This window comes from Homarus americanus, unplaced genomic scaffold (genome assembly GCF_018991925.1).
Source record: "Homarus americanus isolate GMGI-L3 unplaced genomic scaffold, GMGI_Hamer_2.0 scaffold49667, whole genome shotgun sequence".
Taxonomy (NCBI): Eukaryota; Metazoa; Arthropoda; class Malacostraca; order Decapoda; family Nephropidae; genus Homarus; species Homarus americanus.
The window spans coordinates 9243533-9269529 of NW_024738608.1; the positions used below are offsets into that span (position 1 = coordinate 9243533).

The following is a 25997-nucleotide window of genomic DNA, read 5'->3' on the forward strand; positions in this document are numbered from 1 at the left end:
AATCAGCTGACCTGCGCTCGACCTTTAAGATTGTCGCAAGCCATGTGTTTGTCTTATCAACAGGAGGTTGACTCACTTGGTGAATAAGTTTGTCGCTGACTAGCCGACCCCTCTTCGAATTCACCAGCTTACTCCTCGTGGTCTAACGTCGGTAAACAGCGCCGCCTAACAAAGCGGAGGTCAACTATCATGCCACACCTCACCCCGCCGTGACCTGCCCTTCTACCTACAGCCACCAGCAAGCAACACCACCTCTGTTCCTGCCTGGTGGCTCTCGCCAGCGACTATGGAGCCCCACAAGCTGCGTGTCCTCCTCTGAGCGCGCTCCCCAACCAACTCTCTCTACTCCACGCTGCCACTTCCCAGCACCAAGCTGCATTGTACATCCAATACAATATGCATAAAGAGAGCACATTGTGAGTTTCCTTTCTCCAACCCATCGTGAGTGTGAACCAATATCTCAAAACCCCACACTAGTGATTCGACAAGAGAAAGGCTTTCATCAGTTGTATCCAAATTGGATCTTTAACAAACCGTAATCAACACTCTTAATGTGAAATGAAGATAGCTTTAGTTATTTTTATTTATCATTTCATCACAAGCTAATCGGGCAGTTGGTCCATTCTATTTTTACTTTATGAACTAAATAACGCACAGCATACATCCACTAATAAGAAATATTTTGCTTTCTTAACCTGTGTAGATCACTCAAATAATGTTGCCAAACACCCGTATTAAATCATTTTGGTGTTCAGGAGACGTGCAGTGGCCATATCCGTTTTGCATCTTTTTCTGCAAAATATCATTGGTGTCCGCTAGCGCTTTTAGTCTACAAATTTCCTTTATTTGGAGACCTTGCACTTTCATCATAACCAAGGAACGGCAAACCTTGTCTGACAAGCAAGCTCGTAAAGCTTAATAAATCTCTCGCATGTTCTCCATTTTCCTTAATTTCATTTGCCCTGTTGGCACAAAGTTTATTCTTGAAGGAAATGTCTTTTTTGCTAGTTACAACTTTCAAGCTCAACCACACTTAGAACTTGCGTGCCTTCCACTTCGAACAGATTTTTCAAATAATTTTGAACAGTCCTTCCATTTTGAAAAACCCACATCAATAAATGTTCATTTGCCATGAAGCTCCCCTCTTCTTACTGTGCATGATCATTACATTCCATTACGCTTGTTAGAAGTTGGAAAAACTTTAAACCCGGTTTACAGCTTTCAAATTTAGGCGCGAGTAACCCTTATTATGCAAGGGACCTCATAGTGAGTTTGTTCTGTTATATTCCGATATAAACTACTGTACAAATCCCTAGGAAACTAAATTGGTTCGTCATGCCTACGTCACAACGAGCGGGGGGTAACAGTAGGGAGCACAGTCATTTAAAACAACTGTTTCCACCATCATTCCCAATCCCAGATGTTAATGGAGTAGTACCGACACTTAGCTCAGGGCCACCCCTGCTGTCTTCTTTCTCGGCAATACATGAAGCGTTGTCCCGTTCTTTAGTTTTTTAGCGAAAAAGCCAGCAATAGTTCGTTGCCAGAGCTTCGAGTAAATTTAACACTTTATAATATATCCGAGGCACAACGAAATCAGAACAAAGAGCATGCAATGCCACACACCAGGACATCAGCCTCAACTGCCAACGCGGTTATTATTTTTGGGTGATGCCTGGTGGTGCTGTAATGATGGAACACATTCCAACATGTATTATATTTTCAATTTGTATCTGCCCGGTGTGGACCATGTGGCTGCTAGCAATACGACTTGCTTCCTTAATGCTATTCAGTTTATCGAGATTGTAGTTATACTCTCCCCCTACAACTGCCACTTCCATTAGTCGCCGATCAGGAGACAGTTTCTCAGACAAGCCTAGCCATCTAGACTCAGTAGGGTTCGGCCACCCTGAGTGTTTCTCTGCCACCAGCGACGCTTACTTCCGGTGTTCGTGTATACAAGCTCCCAGCCTCGCCATGAAGTCCATTCTACCAAGAGCTCTGCAGCACACCACACCTCTAAAGAAGCTCCTGCACAGCAACTCCTCTACTATGCAGAAACTTCCCAGCAGCAGACTGTTTTGTATACAATATATTTATAGAGAACACGCCGTAGCCGAGTTCCCCTTCTCACCTCCATCATATCCGAGATTCATCATCAGAAAACCCCCACAAGATGTTTTCACCAAATCCAAATTCGTCTATTTGAAAAATGAATCTAATTACAATTTTCCAGAGAGCAAGACAGCCTTTGGGCTGTGCAAGCCAGGTCTTCTTAGAGGTCGAGGGATGGGGGCAAATGACACCCCTGGCGACTACTACACAATTACATGACGTCTTCACCGATTTTCCTGATCATCCCTTGTTTAAGATACTTCTCGTTGCTGTTCACTTGATCAAATCGGTATTTTGTTAGGAACGCATTGTCACGTGCCTGTGGCACTCGGGAACTCGCATAGCCTGGGGCATATGTTCACGTCTACATTTAACGCAAGCTATTAACTTGTTAATTGTACTTATATTATTATTGTTCTTAGTTACTTAGGTTAATTGTATATTTATGTATGTTATTAATATGCATCATTGTGTTACTCTAAGTCAAATCAAGAGTAGTATTAATTAATTATATAAAATATCTAGCAAATGTCCTGGATCATGTGTTATGAGATGCGCTCCTCCACAGCGTGGGCACGCTTACCCAGTAGCGAAAAACCGCGGCATATGGTAGAGGTGTCCATTCGTTCTCTAGCCTTGACCCTTGTCCAGTGCCTTGTCCAGTCTTCTGCAATGCCCTAGGGGTATCAGGTATTAGTGACACGTTTAGTTAGGCCTAGGAAGGGATCCTGGTGGTAAGGAATCTCCTGTTTGGTAGGAAATAACTATTTTGTAGGGATTGTTGTATATATACTGTATGTTTGTGTAATCTAATTATGTTAAGTAATATTCGTTTGGTCTAACTCCGTTTGGTCTAACTCCGTATGGTATATTTTCGCCCTTCTGGCATCACTTATTTTAATATACAATTACTTATACCCTTAAATTCATGTTTGCTAGTCATTACTCCCTTTAGAACATAAATTGAATTAATTAATTATCTTCCCTTTTGCGACTTATTTCAACTTGTTCATACTTATTCAAGTACATTTAGTCGAGTAGGTTTTTGTGGGGATAATTATTGCCGTGTTCCCTATTTGTTCCTTTATTTGTTAATAACTTGGGAAGTTTCACTCCCCAGGTATAAAGGGTAGTGGGATCGCCACACGCATCCAGATCGCTAAACGTGTTTTATTCAGTAAAGTAATTAAAATCAATATTTTTCATTAAATTCGGTATTCATACAAAGTGTAGTGTAGAATATATAAATTTCCATTTCCAGTCCGTTTTATATTAGGGTTATATAATTATATACTGCAGGTACCCAATACTTAAAAGAATTTAGTCATATATATATATATATATATATACATACATACATACATACATCACGATACTTTACGTGACAGGGTATGTAGCTATGTATCTATAGAAACAGTGCGGTACATACAGTAGATCATTATGATATACAGTAGTACAGTACCTAGTAACTCCAGCTACAGAAAAAAAATAGATTCATGGGAATGGCACCACATCTTCAATGCAGTATACAGGGAGTCCCCGATTTACCAAAAAAGAAAGATACGAACGGGGTTAAACTTTAAATTTATAGCATTTGATTTACTCGACAACTTATTTTTTACTTTCATTTACTGTATTTTATCGTTATTTCTTTCTCCTAAATCAAGTGATTTTAGATGCATATTAGGACTTGGGGTATGATATAGCGGGATTTTAAACATTCTGTAAATACGGTATGCACATAGCACGTGTTCCAACTTGCGTACTAATCCGGGGACTCCCTGTACAATATATTGTTCCTTGCATACACGACCTTTTTCATTCCTATGCCTAAAAGCATAAAATTCTATTCGAGACCAATTCTGGCTTTCTCCGAATTGCAAATGAAAGGTTCCATAAAAGTCACCAAAGACCAATTATATTTATTTTAAAATGCCAAATTTTCTATTTTAAGGACACTGAAAACGTTTAAGTTCCTTGTCGAACCGCCTGCAACAACTACAGTACCCTGTACATGGGGTGTAATGTATTATATTGCCATCATATGCTACATCTCGTTTTACTAGAGAAAATATACTAAATAAAATAAAATAGGCAATAGAATTAAACAAATACTACAATTGTAGCTGCAATGTTTCGAACCATGAAGACATTTAGGACATCTGGTTAAAAAATCAAATCGTGCAAGAGATGTTCTTCTCTGGTATAGCCACACCTTTCATAACCAAATAATACAAGGAGGCCCTGTTGTCACTGCGACCGAGGAGGAGGTAATGGTCCATGATGGTGGGGAACCTGTCTGAGCGGACTTCAAAGTGCTGCAGCCATGACGTCCTAGGGGCACTCAGCTCTGTCCAAAGTTTCAGTATCTCACCTGCAAATATGGTCCATTGTTAGTGGTTTTAGCAGCTGGATATTTTCATCCATCTTTATCCGTTATGAAATTTGATAAATTCAACCAAAGTGATTTCATTACGTCTCAAATTAAAGTATGTACAATACAATAAATGGGTTAATAGCCTCTATAAAAAAGTGACCACACAATTTCACATTTGCAAATATTGTGAATCCACATTTACAGACATGAATAGTAAGATTTTGAACACTGCTTACCAAGTAACTAGTCAACAAAATTAGGATGTCCTGTATTATGATCTACAAGTTATCCTTACCCGAGAATGTGTAGATGACAGGGCACAGTTCCTTTTGTGTAACAACAATAAATGTGGCTCCTGTGGCTGTATTACCTACAGAAAACACTAACAACTGCCCAGATGTTGTCAACACTTGTATGCCAACACACTTTAAGATCCTTTCTTTAACATAGTACACCTGAAATAAATTTTATTTATACTATCATCTATAGATTAGTACAGTATTGCAGTTCTGTCTATTTTTGGATAATGTTCAGCCACAAGTGAACTAAAATCAGTCAAAAATATGTTTATAATAACGATTTCTTCAAATTTACAAAAAAAATCCAATATACAAACCCGTAGAGTATACACTGGCTCCTTAAAGGTAAAGGAGGTAACAATGAGGACCAGTATAATATTGTTGTCCTTGGTGAAAAGGCTAGCATAGTTGATGGCAGCTTTGGGCAGGTCAAGAGTGAGCGTGGCTATCCTGTCCACCCATACATGGCCGACACCCCCACGACTCCTCCAATATACCACACTTCCATCCTCCTGGACCACCTCTGCTCCCACATCTTGTGGATTGTAGCGAATTAATTGAACAACTCACCATTGATCCATTGTAAGCTAACACTAATACAAGGTACCAGGTTGTGAATTAATGGAGATTCTTAGTCAATTATAGAAATCTGAAAATATCAAAATTTAACATAGCTACTGTTAATTTTATGACCTATGGCACCAATAAAGCTACATACACTGTACCCTCGTTAATTGTGATAGTTGTAATTCAGATTTCGGCTTAATTCTAATGTTTTTTCTCGAAAAAGAATTAAAAGATTATAATTTCCGAATGAATCTGAAATAAGCAAGCAGTTCCAAAAAGTCTATTATTATTATTATTATTATTATTATTATTGGAATACAGTATATTAGGAAATGGATCAAAAGGAAAGAATTATGGGAATAGAATATGAAGAAATCGAAGATATTGTACAAAACTACATTGGGTGTGTAGCCGGGGAGAGGAGGACGGAGGACAACACGCCACCTCCCACTCTGCAGCCAGCAATCCCTTTAGAACATTATGCAATTCACCACAATTGCATACAAGATATCTGAACGCCTTTCTTAAAAGACCTACTAGTTTAATTGCTTGATTCACCTTCTCGCAATTGCCCGAAAACTTCAGTTCAGTCAACATACACCCAAGTCCTTTTCACATTCGGTTTCAATTAATAGTTTCTTCATCCTGCTGGGACATTTAATACGCCTCCTTACTGTTGGTATGACTTGGGAGCATCCTCTTATAATTCGTGATATTGAACCTTGACAGCCATTTCTTCGATCACTGAAATTCGAGATCATTCTGCAGCTCTTCTCAGTCTGTTTTTGTTCTTAATTTCCCGTTATTACTTGGCATAGTCTGCAGACATTTGTGCAGATGTGTGTATAGCTTTTGGCAGATTATGATCTAAACAAACAGGCCCAGTACACTCTTGTGGTACCCCACTTCTTACAGTGGATACACAGGATTATTTCTTGCCATTAAGCCACATTGCTTGTAATCATGAAGAAAGTCTAATCCATACTAGGACATTCCTGAATCCCGTACCATTCCAGTTTAATTCTCAGCCTTTCATGGGGTACCCGGTCAAAAGCCTTTGCAAAATCCAAATATGTATTACCACCCTGTTCCAGAATTCGAACAACCAATACCTAGTGTGTCGAGCAAGAGCGTTAACGTAAGTGATGGCAGTTCTTTTCAAGATTGTTTTAGTACATGTACCATCATGTTCAGGCTCAGTCTAATTATTCATGGAATAACTATCGCTTGGCTTGAATATAGGACTCGCATTAGCCATTTTCCAGTCACTGGGACATTTTGCTCATCCAGGCATTTACAGAACAGGATCTTGAGGGGCTCAAGCAAGCTCTTCACACAACTCTTAGCACTCTGGGATGCACTATGTCAGAGCCAGGACTCTTAGGAAGATTATTCGCATACTCGTGAACACAGGAAAATAATTTGTTGAACGCTTCCTCCTCGTCCTGAACTGAATCTTCACTACTACCATCTTCAGCCCTCAGATCAAATAAGCCAACACTTTTTTAATTTAAATTTTACGTCGTGATGGAAAGCCTTTGGGTTCGACTTTGCCTCGCTTGCACTCAACCTGTCAGTGAATGTTGTGACAGCACTAAGTGTGAACTTATTCAAGATCAAATTTGACCAACATGTTTAGATACACTCAGGGTTCCATACAAGCCCAATAATTGCCAACAGTATAGGGGTCCCGGGTTATTAACGGGTTCCGTTCCCGAGGAAGTTCTCAAGTTGGATTTGTACGCAAGTCGGAGCACATGCTGTGTGCATACCGTACTTACAGAACAATGTTTAAAATCCCACTATATCATAGCCTAAGTCCTTATATACATCTAAAATCACTTAAGATAAAATAAGAAATAGAATGATAAAATACAGTAAAAATTAAAAATAAATAAATCGTGTAACTAAAATACTGTATATTAAAGTTTAACCCCTTTCGTGTCGGTGGGAGTTCAGAAGTCGGGACCCCCTGTACACAACAAACCACCTGCCTGACCAGCTGGCAAGAAAAATAGCAGTAACAAAATGCAAATACGAGAAAACAGAATTTACTTAATACTGAACATTTATAAAATTAGAATAAGTGCATACCTTACCTACCAGGTATTTACAGCTCATGAAACCTTCATAGCCAACAAAATTTGATCAGCACTTTCAAGGCTTCGCAAAGTTTGACTCCCTATTATTCCTCGAGCTCTAAGGTCACATTTCACCACCAAGGGTACATCAAACTTACCTGCAACAGGAGATCTACCTAGCTGGCGCCAGGTTTGACTATCTGCCAAGTAGGTATAGGTGATGGTTATGTGTAGAGCATGCACATGCAGTAGAGGCCCCTCAGGCAGTGTCTCACTTGACAAGTGTTCACCGGCCGCTACCACTTGGAACACCTACAAAATATTGAGACAAGGAAATACTAGTCTATCGTAACATTATGCCCCATTTAATCTCTCCATACACCAATCATTCCCAAGCTTCTCATTATTTCTCTGCAGTATTTAATATGCTAAATCACTAGATCAAAATAATCCCATACAGGACTATTGATACCACAACAATTATAATTACTAAAATTTCTTTATAGAAATGCCAAATGCCTATTCATATTCATCATGGAACTCTGCCCAAACAAAAATTAAAAACAAGATGCCAAGTTATTCTCAACATGGATGCAAGAAATTACATTGGTCACAAAGTCCTGCAAACACTGGATATGTTAAATGTGGTGGGTAGTAAAGCAGTTGAAATTTAATCATACTTTTAGAATTTTCAAAGGACTACCATGAGATATTACAAACATTAGGGATACGAGCTGGTACCCAGTGTCCTATGTCAAAAAAAAAAATATTCTTTACAGCTATAAATGACGAAACAATTGCCTAACCACATTAAAACCGTTACGGTCAAATAGTTGAGAAAACAAATATACATGACCAAAAAACCCACAATGAGCGGGATATTCTATATAGTAGTACTGTATTACTATCCATACTTATTTTTCAAGTGATCCATCAGTTTTGGAGAGAATGTGCAATGTAAAGTTGGTTATATTAAAAAAAAAACGAATAGATTTACTATTACGGATTAGTAACCAAACCCAAGCAAGATGCAACTGGATACAAGCATGACTGCTTTGTTACTTTTCCTCTCGTATTGCCCCCACTGTTTATCAATGTTTGTATACCCAGACAGTCTAGGTACACTTGCTCCAAAAAAGTATCAAGATAAGAACCGACGAATTTCAAAATGAACACAGCAACTCCGGTTGTCTTGGTAGGGTTGTCAAAATCCTTCATCCGTTGCCATGTGGTCTCGCACAAAATTGTTCAAGATACTTTTGGAGGAAGTGCACTGGAAACTGTGTACCTGCACGGTCTGTAATGTCTGGAAGCAGGCTAGACTATACTGTATACAGGTATCTGCAGTCTATACATGCCAAAACAATTTTAAACTTGCCTGACTCGCTGAATGAATAGCAATCTAGCATTAAATAATTTCAATGTTTATAGCTTAATATCAAAGAACTATCAGCTGATGAACACCTTATACTGGCCAGAAATATCACCAGTTCACAACGTCCTATTTCTATTCTTTCCTCAGTCACCTTGAGTCTGAACAACCGCAGTCCAGGAAGCAACTGTTCAGACTAATCGAGTCATTTGCTGAATGTGTTCTGAAATACACCCTTTCACATATCCGTCGAGACATTGTTACATAACTAGTTGACAAATTTCATAACCGTATGACAAAACACACATCGAATGACACTAAAATAACTGTTCGTTCAGGCTAACGGAAGTGATTGACACAAGTTATGAAGTTGACAGACGAACAATAAACCGACAGTCTACATATAGTTTGAGAATGTAACAATTGGAGAATGACATACCACCAACAGTTATTTTAGATTGCCATTCGATATGTGTTCTGTCATTCGGTTAAGAAATTTGTCAAATAGTTATGTAACAATGTCAACGGATGTGAAAAGGTGTAGTTTAAGTGGCGAGAAAAAAGTGCCCATCATGGGAGGATCCCAATTTCTGAATGGAAGGAACGTGCCCCCCCCTGGAGGAAAGATGGACACATTTTGAACTCCTTCGGCATAAAATCTATAAATTTCTAGGTTACACAATGCTTACATGCCCATGTACACTGACGGATCCAAAACTTGATAATGTTGGGGCCAGTACGATATATGGAGTAGAGAATGGGAGTGGCATCTTCGCTTGTCACAATATACAAGTACAGCACTTTCTTGATTTAACGAGCTAATTCGAGCCACCCGTTCGTGAAATCGAAGTTTCTGCTAAATCGAGCTTCCCATTAGGTTTGCTCGACTTGCCGAACTATTTTACTAAATTACTGAAGGTAATGGGACTTTTATTTAAGAAAGTGAATGTATATACTTGAAGAAATAAAGGTACCAAAATACATTAAAGTGAATATTTGCTTCTAAATTGAGAAAAACAGGTAAGACTTTAAACGGTTTTGCTTTTTTGGTCATACATATTGGGATACCTGTACTTGCCAACAGTGCATAATAAATATGACACTGACTGGCTCAAGCCGATTAGTGAAGAGGAAATAGTAAAGGAAAGTGAAGACCATTGCATGTTCCCTAGGTCACCTAGGAAGACCCATAGGCCGTATCAGCGACAGAATCACCAATTTACAGCCGTTTTCCAGGGTTGCATGGATTCGCCAAAACTAAACAGAGATTATGCTGGCAGTGTTTAATCATTACACATACTGTATTGAAATGAGACTAACATTTCTTACCTCAATGTTATAAGGAGTGACCTGCCAGATGGTGGTATTTGTATTGCTGCAGGAATTACTGGTTGAAGAGGCTGCCATTGCAACAAACACCTGCGAAATGAAATAAAAATATTTGTGATACGGATACAGTAATTAGGATAATTATTACTCCTGCTCATAACTCAGGCATGTGATTGGGAGAAAAAAAATACCGAGCTAGGGGGTCCGGGGAAACGCCTGCCCGGGATGTTTTTACTGTATAAAACCATTCCTCACGTTGTTACTCATTTCGTTAGTGCCTAATAATTAAAATACCTGTACAAAGCACCCAAAATCAAACCTGTTTACTGCAACAATATTTTCCATATACAGGTCTTGATTCCTTTAAAAATTTTAGTTAGTAAACTTAAATGGTTAATATTTTTAATTGTGCACCATTATTGAGAAAACATACCTTTTTTTTGCTCTGCATTCAGCGAGAATTCAAAATTTAATACTCACCAAAGGGATTTATCACTAATGCACCAGCAACTGGGGTTTCAATAGCATATCTAGAACTAAAATAAGAAAAATAAGCATGTTCCACGATGTATACAAACAAAATATTTGGTTTTCTTTCCCATGTAATACTCAGTCACTTGGTTTGGTTTTATTCTTTGTTTTAATTGCACCAGCTAGTTTTTTCAAGGATAGTAAATGCTTCGGTTTTTGTTGCTGGAAGGCCTCTGCTCTGCCTTGATTTGTGCTATTTCCTTGCACTGTTTTCTTCGAGCAACTTTAAAAAAATATATATATTTTCTTCCTGCTGCAACCTCCTCCTCCTCCGTAACATGCTTCTATACCTACTGCAAGAGGGGTTATGTTTATACACATCATAGGGTCCCGCACTCCTGGGGGACTGGGAACATGCCCTACAATCCTGACCTGGGGGGGGGGGGGGGGGGGGAAGACACCCTATAGTCCTGACCTCCTGGGGGGGAGGGGGACAAACACGCCCTACTGAGTTGCCTATACAATTATGAAATATGGCATGGATTATATGATCAATTTTGATCAACGTGTAAACTGATCATAGAAACTTCATTATATTGAAAAATGCTTAGCCCCTCCAGGGTGGATCAAGTGGATAGGGTGGAGGGGCATATTATAATGCGAACGGTGGCGTTGTATGACGTCATTGATCTTCGAACAATGAAATACTAAAATATCAAAGAATGGAATGCAAAACAAGCAATACTCAGCCAATAATCAGTAGAGTACAAGATGTAATGTATGAACATGAGTGCGGCCACTATACTCTGAATACTGGATCTAAGTCCTCGCGTGGCAGGCCCATCGACCGAAGTCAATTCTTGTCAAACATTTCTCTTGTCATGGTCATACCACCACCCCACCCCTCCTAAAAATAACTTACTCCGCACGGATCTATGCGATTCACGTGGGTTGCCAAAAATCGATGGTGTGGGAGGGGAGGTTAAACAGGAAAAAACCGAATTCCTAATAACTATTCCCCCAAAATCTCACCATGTCCATTCCCTTCAGCAGAAGCCAGTGATGGCCATATCCCGAGTTATCCAGCCTCTGGTAATGTACAAAGCTGCCACTTTCTTTCTCCCACACGAACACATCAGAGTAGCACTGTCCTTCGTAGCTCATTATGAAGTAAGTCGTTTCCCAAGCCTGGAAGAAGGGACATGCTAAACTTTCTGTAGTGCCGAGGATACAGTAATTTAATTTACTTGTTATTCATAGTAAAACTTACAGTAAAAATGATAGAGGAGTGATGCTGTTTAGGAAAGTTGTAATCTTTCACATCTGTGAAAAAGTCTCCCTCAAAGGCACAATCCTCCAGCTTCTTGTACAACGTGGCGATGGGTTTACACACGCTCTCGAATTCACCCTGAAAATACAGTGAGCAAAGGAAACTGCAGCTTGTAGCTAAACTGTCTACGTTCATAAAATATATAACGCGCACTCCTCAAAATACAATACTGCACACGAAAGGGGTAGGGAGTCGCTCATCAAAACATTGTAGGTTGGGGGTTTGGTTGCTCGTCAGAGCAGTTTCTGGGATGGGAGGTGAAGTCCCTATCACCAATTTGTGGTGAGGGTTAATATTTTAAAGCAAAACAAATACCAAACTACAAAATATTCAATGGACTATTGGTCATGAAGTCCTGCAACATTGTAAATTTTATGAGTGGCAGGTAATGATGCACAAGGGTCCGAATTGCATTTTGGGAATTTTCAGCGGGGTGCACACTGGTATCTTACAATAAACAAGAACTAGGAATATAAATCATTACAGAGTAAGGGAAGTAAATACATTTTGGTACAATACCTGGTGTCTATGGTCAAGGAACTAACTCCAGCTATAAAGGATAGAAACAATTTGCCTCACCACATTAAAACCAGTAATGTAATCAAATTAAAGCCTTAACTAAAATAATACAAAGCTGATGAAGTCTACACGAGAAGTGATTTTCCGTCTCACTAACCATAGAAAGTCATAATTTTGAAGTGATCCATCAGCCTTGGATAGTCCAAGAGCAAGGTAATGGTCATTCAACCAATTTTTTCCTATTTTGGTTATTTACTATTACCTGTATTGAAAAGTAATCGAGCCCAAGCAAAAAATCCAACTGAAAACAGGCATCTGATAGCTTCGTTGGCTATCCTTGGTTGAATGACCTTAGTTGACCATGGTTATGTATACCTACACTGTATAGGTACACAAGGAGGGACAGCATGGCCGGGTATTGCTTTCGACTGCCTTGACTTCCCAAGTTGCAAGCTTAGGTATCCATTTAAAGCTGGGTAAACTGGGAGCTTCCAGGAATCGATCATCAGCCTCCAGAACAAGAGACGAGCTCTGTATCCACTCAACCGTGTTGTAGTCAAAAACTTAATTGACATTTATGGACTATTTTTAATTTTCAACTGAAAAAAGTACAAACCTTAAACTCCTCTGTAATGTTCTGGAACATCGAGAGGGCAACAATGGTCTCCTTGTAAGCTTTGTCTACCATTAGCTCATCGATGGGCCCTGTGGACACCAGACCTGCCTATCCATGGAGGAAAGCCAGATTTAATTTTATTTCAGGACTCGCAAAATATATCTGGTATTTTATCACGCACTACACATGGCTTATTCTACAACTTTAACGGAATCAAATCCTAACCATAAGGAACACTTACCCTCAATAATGTGTGTGCACTAAAGACAACTCTAGCACCAACAGACACAGGTCTGTCCACAAACCAAGCATTCTTGTACAAGTCTGGTATAAACAGGTAATTAATTACTTGTGTTGAGCTCGACAGACTTGTTACTTGTAAGTAGGATATGAACTCCATGGTGCCTGTATGTAGAAAACAAGTAAACACACATTTCCAGGATTAAAATTTCCACATTTCAGGAAAATTATGTATTACCGTCTTGAAAAGGTAAAGTATATGCTACAGTAAACAGTATCAAGAAAAACATTATTTCAAGTACTTGTACAAGTCTTTAATTACCTGAAATTTGCACATCACTAGTCAAGAGAACAGTCTGATCAGCAAGCTTCACCGTGACATGCCGGCCAACACGCCCAGAAACAAGGACATTTCCAAGCACCAGAATCCTCCCAGAAACTGTAGTCAGTCCGACCACCGTCTGCCCACCCACACTCTGGTGACCCAGTCAGTCATATGTTAACTCAGTGAAGTAATGTTCAATCTTATTAAAGTATGTCAATGATGAGCCGTCATTCCAGGAGTTGGCTAAATTTTGCAACTACAGGTGTACCTGTATACTATATCATTAAGGTCACAATGTAGAACCTCCAGTTCATTGACCTGAACTTTATGAAACCACTTGGAGGTTTAATCTACAGCAGCTCTCAAAGTTACAGCTTTAAAATCACTTAGATTATCTCCAAGGTCATTTCTCAAATCTCATCATTCTTAGCCTAGTCCTAACTCATTCTTGGCCTAGCTCTAGCTTTTCATTTAAATTCTTGCACCTCTTAGCCCACTTTTCCATTGCCTCAACCATCTCAGCCTACCTCTGCACAACTTGCCTCAATACCCAGCTCTGAAATAGGTTTACAATCTCAATGTTACACACCCAACTTTCCAATCTTATTTCAGCTTGCTCGAACCTACATTTAATTGTCAATAATAGGTATTACAAAACTTTTTCCAATTAAAATTTTATGCTCAGTCATTTGAATTGGAGTTACATAAACTGTACATTTAATAACTCAAGTACTGTACAAGCCATCAAGTTTCAATAATTATCATAGGCATGATCTGTAAGGCTACTTTTTTCTTAAGACTGTACATGTAGAACGGTCTTCAGCCATTTCTCTTAAATGATCCAGCTCTTAGAATGCCAAGTACAATTTATGATTTTACGTTATTTCAGTTTATACCCCAACATATGCTGAATGTGGTTTCTTTCGGTCATTGGTACTTTTTTTGCATCAGTGTTATATGTATTCTACGTGATACAGTAATTTGTGTCTGGCCTAAGGGTTGTATGTGCAATATCTCCGTTCACCGGAAACACTCAAACCCGGAAATCTCCAATAGCCGGAACCGAAATTTACTCGGGAAAATCTTTCGCAAAGCTGGAATTTTCCAAATATTTCCGGGTTTAGGATCAAATGTCCGAGGTTGAAAATAAGAGAATTTTCTGAAAAAGTCTTGAATAAAGATGAAATCCAATTTTTCGGGGTCTGGATTTGACCTGACCAGACAATGTCAGGTGGAGGTAAGGTGGGGGAATAGTACTCATTACTGACCTTCTGATGGAATGTCAGATCACTTTATTTGGTGGGAGATTAGTGGGTCTCATGACCTGAAGATGTCTTCAATAAGCACGAAACCTAAAGTATTTTTATAGATATTGTGATAAGTATACGTATAAGTGGGCAAAGTTGTATCCCTTCAACATTACATTTTAAAATATGGAGAGAAGGCAGAAAGGTGTGGGTGATAAGAGATGGAGTGGTAACATACACCAAGTGTTGCCAAGCGATAAGCTCCTCAACAGATCTCTTAATTTGCTTCCATGCAGTCACACAAAACACCCTCACTGGATACTTGTGGTCTTAATTCCCGTGTGTGTTTTTTTAACTTGCCAAACATTTTACAATACAATTCCTATTTTAAAATCAAATGATACAGTACGGCTCGACTGGGCTACATTTGCACTTTGACAACTGATCAATGAATAAACCAGGGCATATGGAGATGCATTATACACTAGTGAGGTCACGAAGCTTCGTATCTGCAACCACAACTGGTGAGCAACCACAAATTATCACAGCCTGTACTCAAATGTACTAAGTTAATTACTGAAAATATTAAGTATGGTGCAAAATAAGGGATGTTCATACTCAAATTATCTTGGTTCATTTAGTGCAAAATGAGAACAGTAATATGCTGCTTAAAATTATGGCTTTATCACAGAAAACAACCCCCCCCCCCATCCCTCCCACACCCACCCACACTCAACCATCCACCCGAACTTTTCCCAGTAACAGGGTGGAAAAGATTTGGGATAAACAATTTTCAGGGTTTGAGAAAGTCATCTGGTTAGCCGGAAATCTCTCATCCCTGCAAGTGCTCTGCACCAATTGTTCCGGCTAATGGGGACATCACTGTACTGTACCGGATATTTTGGGTTTATTATCCCAAGGTTCATTGCATCCACAGTAAGTTACTCAAATTTTTAAGATTCATATGAATGTTATACAATTGGCCCCAAAGGTGCATATGAGGTTGAAGTTCTAATGTATTAAGTATAAAATAACTTTTTTTTTTACCTTTAAATCATCTCAAAACTGCTTCAGCAAGTTCATCATTACAGTATCACAATTTCGTCAAATGTCTAACAGTTCAAATAATTATAGCTGCCATAACCTCTTAAATTATTATAACCTAGTCTAATTCAACGTGATAGACATCCACTTCCTAAGCATTCAAGGGATTCTTTTTACCTGTACAGTACTACAAAAGCACTAGAGCATCCATTGAAGTTAAAAGGAACTTACCAGTAATGTATTCGTCTTTTCTCTAAAGAGATAAAAAGAATTGACTGTTCCTGTAACATCAATGTAAGTTGCAGTTATGCTGCCGAGAGTGGCATTAACCATGATGGTCTGTTCTGTGGTGGTGGTCAAATACTCTTGAGCTAAGTTGTACGAGTTAAGGAGCACTGCCTCAAGGTTTCCTCTTACGGAGATGCTGTGCAAGAACACCTGTAATGAGAGTTTCACAAGTTTAAAATAATACCAAAAAATGGTTCCCTACCAGTGTCTACCCCTACATCTCTGGCACTACAACCATATTATCTTTCAGGTGATCAAATGGTGAAATTTGTACAACTCAAATATCACAAATGTAAGTAACACTAAAGTGATTTGTGAAGATTAAACGGAAAACGCTTAGGGTTCCAATTTGCCTTATTTATTGTGATACAGTGTTTGATGGACATGAAATTACTCGTACTGTATTTTGTGAGAAATAACTAGGATGAAGAAATTCACTTCAGATATATGAAAAGATGTGCCTTGAATCCAGGACACTGACCACCATTAGTCAACATGGAACTAAGGTTAACTGATGGGGCTGTAAGAAATTGCAAAGTAGTGTACTGTATAGGCTTAATTCAGTGTACTGCAGTACAGTACATGATATGAACAAGGACTTGGGGTGGATGTTGAAAAAAATTCTTGGAACATTGTGAGAAGGCGACTAGCAACTAAGCTAGGTCTTCTAAGAAGGTCGTTCAGATATGTAGATGGTCCATCCCCCGTAACACCTTCAGGAGCAAGGTGCTTCCCTGTTTGGAGTAGTCACCCGTCTGATCCCTGAAATATGCTAGATTTTGTCCGTGGATTGAAAATTGACGAAAGGCCAACAGACTGGTGCCTCCTCTACAGCACCTCAGTTACGGAGAGATTAAAACACATGCAGGTGCCTAGCTTATACTATAGGTGGGCAAGGAGTACTTTAATTGAAGTTTATAAAAAATTGAGGGCAATACTCAGTTCAGTTACACTACACAGCTTGCCTTAACCTTACCAGTTCTGCATTAATGTTTTGTTCCCCCGAGAGATACACTGCACCAGCTTTCAGTTTCTTGTAGTCAATGCCATCAATTGAACCCTGGAAAACAAAATTTCAGTAAGTAAAACATTTACATTAATCAATATTTCTTAAATCAAAGAATACAAGTACTGTACTATACCCACATGGACAGTCAGGTGCTGGACCGTGACCCAGGGTGCAGACACCACCCCATATACAGTAACTGCTCCCGATATTGTGTGTGCTGCATTTCTGGTCACAACGTTGGCAAAGAAGGCATCCAGGTAAACCGAATTTAGGAATTCTACAAGCAGACTCTTGAACCTGGTGTTGGCCATGAAGGTTTTCCTGCCTGTAACCACCACTCCACTGTCCTGCAGCCTCACAGCATCAACCAAATTTTCAGCAACATCTATCCCATTCAGGGACTTTCGTAGTTCTAAGTTTCTTACCATGATGCCATTTGTAAATCTCACTTTCCCTAAGGCAGTAGATAAGAAAAACTCGTGAACGAGGTCATTAAGCTCCAATTGAATCTTCATTTAATATTCAAAAAAACTTAAGCCATAGAAAACAGGTTTATGTTGGAGTACTGTGATAGCCTTTAGTGTAACAACCACTCTTACCTGTACGGATTTCCTCATTCTCCATCAGTGCTCCGGAAGCCAATCGTTTCAGATCTATTTTATTGAACAACCCTTGTAACTGTACATTTTTCTCAGCAGAGAGGTCCGAGAAAGAGTAAGAAGCTGTGATGACCTGGTCTGTGTGCAGAGTTAACAGTCTAGTGGACAGGTCAACACCATTTGTTCTACTGGTAATTAAGTTTCCTTTTATTGTGAAGCCGTTCTCCAATATTTTGGTACCTGAAAAGTAACTTTTTTTTAAGGAAGTACAGTGAGTGGCAGGTACGCCAAGAGTTCACAACTCCTACACCAAAGTTATTTCTGGCAAATTTCTGTACTCATTTTATTTTAAGAGGCTGGGACCTTTAGTATAAAATTAAATAAAATACCTTAATTGAATTTTGAATTGAAACGGCTTATTTAGCCCGAAAAACCTATACAGAGTGAATAATAAAAATATTAACATGGCTGAGCCAGTAGAGAACCTGAGCTCTCTTTTAGGCACCTGATATATACTATACATTTATCTCAAGGAAGTATTATGTAACCTTTAGTATCATCTGAAATAGTACAATAGCACGGTGGTAATAAGTACATCTCAATGTTACCACGGTTATCACTTCATTTTTTTATACATAAATTAGTGGAATTGAAAAACATAAGTATAATGGGGGAGCAGTACAACATGGTTTGTGCAGTAATAAGGTTGAACAAGAGGACAGACCTGTCAGGATTATGACTAGTCGGCAAATATGTTTATTGCAATGGTAATTACTTATCTATTTACATCATTTTCTTTTAAAGTATACTACTAAACAAAGAATCAATCAGCTGAAGAAAGCCCGCCTCAAGAGATGGCAACACATCTATGCAGATCACACAATTTCTATTGCTCCCTTAATCATGGCTCTGAACAATTTAAATCCAAAAGTAGCGGCGAGGGCCCAAGGCGAGTGATATGATGAAAGGGTTTTGCAACTACTGAATTAGGATTTAGTGACTTTTTACAAGGAATTTTGGGCACATGTTAGGGGGCTGCAGATGTCAACCCAACATTCCCTATTGAAACGCAATGACAAATAAATTGGACAAAAACACGCTATCCCACTCTTACATTATTCAAGGGGCGTGGTGCGGGCGGCGGACGTGGTGCGTGTGGGAAGGGCGGAGGGGGGGGACGTGGGGGGGAGGGGAGGGGGCCGACGTGGGCAGGGGGCCGACGTGGGCAGGGGGGGCCGACGTGGGCGGCGGGGCAGGGGGGGGCGACGTGGGGAGGGGCGGAGGCGGACGTTTGTGCGTGTGGGGGAGGGGGGGGACGTGGGGAGGGGGGCGAGCGAGCGGCGGAAGTGATGCGTGGTGGGGAGGGGGGCGGCGGGCGGCGGAAGTGGTGTGTGGTGCGTGTGTGTGGAAAGGGGGCGGACGTGGTGCGTGTGGAAAGGGGGGCGGACGTGGTGCGGGGCGGATGCGGACGTGGTGCGTGTGGAAGGGGGGGGCGGACGTGGTGCGTGTGGAAAGGGGGGCGGACGTGGTGCGTGGAAAGGGGGGGCGGACGGTGCGTGCGTGTGGAAAGGGGGGGCGGACGTGGTGCGTGGAAAGGGGGGCGGACGTGGTGCGGAAAGGGGGGCGGACGGTGCGTGGAAAGGGGGGCGGACGGTGCGTGGAAAGGGGGGCGGACGTGGTGGTGCGGGGGCGGACGTGGTGTGGAAAGGGGGGCGGACGTGGTGCGTGTGGAAAGGGGGCGGACGTGGTGCGTGGAAAGGAGGGGCGGACGTGGTGCGTGTGGAAAGGGGGGCGGACGTGGTGCGTGGAAAGGGGGGCGGACGTGGTGCGTGTGGTGGGGGCGGACGTGGTGCGTGTGGAAAGGGGGGGCGGACGTGGTGCGTGTGGAAAGAGGTGCGGTGGTGGCGTGTGGAAAGGGGGGGACGGGCGGACGTGGTGCGTGGAAAGGGGGGCGGACGGTGCGTGTGGAACGGGGTGCGGACGTGGTGTGGAAGGGGGCGGACGTGGTGCGTGGAAAGGGGCGGACGTGGTGCGGAAAGGGGCGGACGTGGTGCGTGGAAAGGGGCGGACGTGGTGCGTGTGGTGGGGCGGACGTGGTGCGTGTGGAAAGGGGGCGGACGTGGTGCGTGTGGAAAGGGGGGGCGGACGTGGTGGTGTGGAAATGGGGGGCGGACGTGGTGCGTGAAAGGGGGCGGACGTGGTGCGTGTGGAAAGGGTGTGTGGAAAGAGACGTGGTGCGTGTGCGTGCGGACGTGGTGCGTGTGGAAAGGGGGGCGGACGTGGTGCGTGTGGAAAGGGGGCGGACGTGGTGCGTGTGGAAAGGGCGGACGTGGTGCGTGTGGAAAGGGCGGACGTGCAGGTCGGGGGTGCATGGCGCTTGCGTGCGTGTAAAATGTAAAATTTTTGTTGTACTCACCAGTTATAGCTTGGTGTTCACCCAGGTGTTTGTAGACAGCATTGTGCTGGAGAAGGCCAAGGTCCACACCATCCACCAGTCCATCCACCTCCACATCCCCATGTAATTCCACACTACTGAATACCATATTGCCAATGAATATATTGTTACCAGCTAGTTTGGCAGCAGCTTCAGCAAGAGCACTAATGCTTAGTTCATTTCCTCCTACTTTACCCTTTGTTGTAATGGATCCTTCAACATTCATCGAGGAAAACCTTACTGGGCTCTCTATGACAGAATCTGTATCATCTGTAATTATGCTCCTTTTCAGCTCTTTAATCTTGTAATCATTTATAAATTCTGCAGACAAAGTACCAACCACAGCGATTTCTCCATCTACATATAAAACAGCTGTATGATTGACGGCTTCTCGTAATGGTACACGTTTCTTAACCAATTCTGAAAAGTCTACTCCATTCAATTTGAAACCATCCGAGAATTCTATCATGTGTGTCATCATGGATGAAAACACTGCAGTATGTAGTGTCTGTGGTGCTATGAATGTCTGGGAACTGCTTCTTGTCACCACATTTTTAAAGTCTACACCTTTGACTTTACCTTTCACAAAGAGGGAGGCAACCAACACATTGTTCATGATCTTTTTGCCTGACACTACCTGTTCTGTCTTGTTCAGGTACAAAGCAGAACTTATTAGTTCATTCAAGTCCATACCATCTACAGAATTCGCAACTAGTTTATTGAAGGTAACATCTTTTTGGAATGTTATCAATCCTTTTATTTCTTGTTCGGTATCAATTGTCACTAGTGACTCTAGACTCTCTCCATTTAAGGAGCCAGTAAAATGGGAGTTGGATATGGATAATCCAACATGGAAGGTTTTTCTGCCCGATATCCTTGAAGGGTTATCATTACCATACACAAGGTCAGCGGCAATGGCCGTGAAAATTATACCATTAATTTGTCCATTGTATATAATTCCTGGCATTCGCACAGGTTTCTTGAATATTACATTAAAATCCCAATCAGCGGACATGGTTTTGTTCCCTTGCATAGCAAACAATTCATCTAAATTAACTCCATCAATGACTTTTGTTGTTATGTCCAAATCTCCTACAATGTCTATGCCTTGAGTAAATACTTTTTTGCCAGTAATATGTTGATTTGAGGTTTTTGTCACAAACCTATGAGGAGAAATATCACCAATGACTCCTTTGGTACCAAATTTGACTTCATCTATAATAATTTTGGCAAAGTTCTTCTGATCAGTAAAAACTAAAGGCACATTAGTCTTCAAAGGATAGTTGCCTGGGAACTCTTTGGAATTAACATCCCCAGCGTACAGGTTCTTCTCATTCACTACTGACTGAGAGACGATCAGTTTGCCCGACATAAATGATTCTTCATCTTTGTGCACTATGTCATTTAGCAGATCTGGAATATTTATACCCATTATATCTGTTGCTTCAAGATAATCAATTACCAGATCGCTGTTAAATTCCAGTGTGCCAGCACCCTGACTCCCAGATGATAGAGATCTGTCAAACAGACGGTCTAGGTTCACACCGTCTAATAAACTAGACATTACTTCTACATTTCCTCCTACTTCTAGCCTTGGGAAATATGCACGACCTGAAAAAGATGAAATGGTCATAAAAGCTTCGAGTTGAACGTGTGCAATGGTATGTTTTTTTTTTTTACTATAACATTTCTATCCAAGGCAGTGGTTCTTAAACTTTCTTGCCTCGCGCGCGCGCCCCCCTCCCTGATGCAACCCTTGGTTATTATAGAGTGGGAGGGATGGGCAATCGTGTACAAGATGCGTTCAGTTCCTGAAAAGACTTTTCTGACTGCTCTTGGAGTCTTCTGGGCGCGCCCCCACAGTTTAAGAACCACTGTTCTACGGTATTGAAGATTATTATTATTATATGTACTGTATTAACTCCGATCTTACCTAGGACTACAGATTCACCCAAAAGCACAGCTTTTGATAGATCTATGCCTGCAACTGTGCTGCCATCGTGCATCTTAATATCCCTCATTGCCACATTATTCATGAAGACTGCTCCTGCTATTGTCTGGCTGCCTGTTGTGCTTACGAGGTCACTAACAGCAACATCGTCCATGTACAGTGAATACAGTTCGTTGACAACCATCCCCTTAGTAAAGGTCTTCTTTCCCCCAATCTTAAGTCCATAGTTTCGTCTGTATGAAAATAAATTAATTACGTCTTTCATAGATTTGATATTTTGTCTTTTCCAGAACAAACATATATCCTACAACTATGGTTTAGTAATCAATTTAGCATTTTTAGAATTCAGAGGTACTTACATAACAAGAGAGGATAAAGTGTTATTTAAAGAAAATGGATTTCCTGTGATGTCCAGCACTTCCCCAACAAAAGCAGAGTTTGTAAGCATGGTAGGGAGATGAAGCCCAGGCCCTACCACTGTCTTGAGACCCCCAATGATCCTGCTGGTGCCCGAGGAAGAGACCGCATCTGCCAGGAGTAAAGCATGGCTGTAATGACTAGCCATTAACAAGTTGTAAGAATTGCAAGATCATTATAACTAACTTATGTCCTGTACTGCAGTTTCATCCATTTGAAACACAGTAACCTTATCAAGCTTTAAACAGTTCCAATGTTTTCATCTCATTTTCCACGAAGTTTTTTAAGACTTTCATATACCAGTTAGTGTCATTAGATATACTTTAACCCTTTCACCAAGGCCAGGACAGGAAGCCGTTTGTTCTAGACAGTAATTTCCTCTACCTGTAATTTATGTGTTCCTTGGCCAATTGGTAGGCATAAGGCTTCGAGAGTAAACCCCGAATGAAAAATCTGCAGTGTAACCCCACATCATGCAGACATGCTTACACAACTCCAACAAGACCTCAACGGCAGTATAAGCGGAAGAGGTGACCACCATGGGAACCCAACGACTAAACCGGCGGAAGGGGACCAAGGCGAAACCCAACAAACTGGGCTATCGGCATCCCTTGCAACTCGCTCCCCTGTCGGTGCAACACTTGCACCACTGGATCGGGGAGAGCAAAGATGTGTGATTGAAGCCTGTGCTCCTGCCTCATCACAAATCAACTCCCGCATAGCCATCATCCAGACCATACCTCTTCAAAACCCCCTATACCCCCAAAAGTCGTAAAGTGATAGGGACAGGCAGAGATGACTGCCGCTGGAGTCTCAAGTTACAACTCGGCACATGGGCGGCACAGATGGTCATTTATGCACTGGGATCAAGACAACTGTGCAATCCGGTTCTGTCTGTGCAGCCCTTTCAAGGAGCCACTCTGCTCACCCCACAGAGAGGGGGTTAGAAAAGGTGCCTTAAACATAACCTGCCTAAAACAAAAAATGACTGGACAACCGCACCCAGTAAGGTCATCCTTATGCCGGTCAAAAATACAATAAAAATCACTGATCCAAACAAAAACGAACAATACAACCTCTTATGGTGGCTGAATGGAATGTCAAGACCCTTCTGGACACGAACAAATGAAGGTCCCAAAAAAACCGCCCTTGTGGCAAAGGCGCTGGCGAGGCATAACATCGACATAATAGCCATCAGTGTCCCGGTTCCCAGACGAGGGTCGACTCACAGAACGGGGGACTGGCTGTACCTTCTGGAAGGATAAGCTTGCTGCAGAGGAACCACATCTATAGTTGGCTTTGCCATCCGCCAACGCATCTTACACAGGCTAACTGAAATGCCTATTGGGATCAAGGAGCGCCGCAGGATGCTCCGAGTCCCACCGAATCGCTCGCGTCACACCTTTTTCATCAGTGTATACGCCCCAACATTGGATGCAGATGACACCAAGGAGGACTTTTACGCTGACCTCGACAGAGTGCTAACCTTTATCACCAGAGAAGATAAGGTTGTGATCCTTGACTTCAATGCCAGAGTTGCTGACATTTGGCAGGGAACCATAGGGAGAAATGGACTAGGCAAGAAGAAAGCTGCGGCCCAGCGGGAACTTTGCAATCCATAGAACTATGTTTAAAAATAAAGTATGTGAAACAAATTTGCAGATCAGCACAAGATCTGCAAGTTTTTCAATTCCACTAAAACGTTTTATTGGCCAATTACTCGTGGCTCCCTAATTAAAGACGAAGAAGACCTTCAGTGCTGGAAAGAGCACTACCATTCACTGCTCAACAGAAACATTGATATGGATGTCCTGGCTACCCAGCAGGTCCCTCACCTTCCAGAGCTGATCCACCTCTGCTATCCTCCATCCCCGGAGGAGGTAGCCACTGCCATCAAACCTGAAAAATAAAGCCTCCAGGGCCTGATGGAATCCCAGCTGAGGTGCATAAAGCAGGAGGACCGCAGCTTACCAGCCGTCTCCTGGAGAATACAAGGGAAAAGGAGGAAATCCCCAAGCTCTTAAAAGAAGCCTCCATCGTCAATACCTACAAGAACAAGGGACACCAGTCAGACTGTGGCAGCTACTGCAGGATCTCATTGCTGTCCATAGCAGGCAAGATTATTGCCAGAGTCCTCCTAAACAGACTCCGAGGCAGAAACCTTCCTCCCAGAATCTTAATGTGGCTTTAGACCAGGGGTTCTTAACCTGGGGTCCATGGATGGGCTTCAGGGGGTCTGAAGGTCAGATAAAAATTTAACATTTATATTCACTATACTTTGTGTGTGTCATACACTGTATGAGGCAATGAATTTTCAATAAAATAAAGTATAATCATTGCATGCAAAGTTGTGTTTATGCACATTTTTCTAGGGAGGGGGTCCATAGCTTTCACCAAACTCTCAAAGGGGTCCGTGACTCAAAGGTTAAGAACCACTGCTTTAGACCATCACGTGGCACCACTGACACGATCTTTGCTGCCCGCCAGATACAGGAGAAGTGCAGAGAACAGCGTCGTGACCTGTACGTGGCTTTCATTGCCCTAACCAAGGCCTTCGACTTGGTTAACAGGGAAGCCCTCTGGTGGACCCTCAGGCAATTTGGCTGCCCCCCCAAAATTCATTGCGAGGCAAATCCACGATGGCATGAACGGCAGTCCTGCACAATGGCACCCAGTCCGAGTTCTTCCCCATCCAAAAGGGGGTTAAACAAGGGTGTGTACTGGTACCAACTCTTTCCATTTTCTTGGCTGCCTTCCTCACTCGTGCCAATTTAGCCGGCGGGGTGGACATTAATTATCGGATGAAAGGCATTTTCAACATTATTAGACTCCAGGCAAGAACAAAGGTGTCAGCAGCTTCCATTACTGAACTTCAGTATGCAGACGACCTCACCCTTGATCACACAGAACGCAACCTACAGGAGATCCTAACACCTACATATGCATTTGCTCACTTCGGCCTTGAGGAGAATGTACTCAAGACGGATTCTTTCAACCTGCCCCTGGTTCAGATACACCACCAACCATCCAACATAACGGTACTACCCTCTCTGATGTTACCCACTTTCTGTATCTCTACTCCCACCTGTCCACCACTGCAGACACAGATGAAGAGATTCAGCATCGGATCAGATGTGCATCTCGAGCCTTTGGCAGACTGAAACAGTTTCTACTGCTGTAGGGAGCTGAAATTATCTACAAAGTTGTGTATCAAGCAATGGTCCTTCCCACCCTGCTATGTGGCAGACATGGGTAATTTACAGGAGGAACTTCAAGGGTCTTGAGAACTTTCACCAACGTAGTCTACGTTCCATCCTCCGAGTTCGTTGGGAAGACTAGTACAAATGCCATTATTCTTGCCGACACC

At 41.7% G+C, this 25997-nt stretch overlaps 1 protein-coding gene across 1 annotated transcript in view; it reads right to left on the reverse strand.

Annotated features, from left to right (window-relative positions):
- Positions 1 to 4025: 4025 nt before the first annotated feature.
- LOC121874263 overlaps positions 4026 to 25997 on the reverse strand; it is a 33109-nt gene continuing 11137 nt past the window's right edge. Inside the window, exons 11-27 of the mRNA XM_042378367.1 lie at positions 22573 to 22741; positions 22196 to 22446; positions 20245 to 21873; positions 17829 to 18068; positions 17367 to 17683; positions 17197 to 17280; positions 16164 to 16370; positions 13639 to 13792; positions 13318 to 13481; positions 13077 to 13184; positions 11882 to 12019; positions 11644 to 11799; positions 10141 to 10230; positions 7598 to 7751; positions 5109 to 5326; positions 4788 to 4947; positions 4026 to 4489 (exon numbers count right to left, since the gene is read on the reverse strand). Coding sequence (XP_042234301.1) covers positions 4290 to 4489; positions 4788 to 4947; positions 5109 to 5326; positions 7598 to 7751; positions 10141 to 10230; positions 11644 to 11799; positions 11882 to 12019; positions 13077 to 13184; positions 13318 to 13481; positions 13639 to 13792; positions 16164 to 16370; positions 17197 to 17280; positions 17367 to 17683; positions 17829 to 18068; positions 20245 to 21873; positions 22196 to 22446; positions 22573 to 22741 — 4439 coding nt within the window. The 3' untranslated portion in view covers positions 4026 to 4289. The remainder of the gene's footprint in view (positions 4490 to 4787; positions 4948 to 5108; positions 5327 to 7597; positions 7752 to 10140; positions 10231 to 11643; positions 11800 to 11881; positions 12020 to 13076; positions 13185 to 13317; positions 13482 to 13638; positions 13793 to 16163; positions 16371 to 17196; positions 17281 to 17366; positions 17684 to 17828; positions 18069 to 20244; positions 21874 to 22195; positions 22447 to 22572; positions 22742 to 25997) is intronic.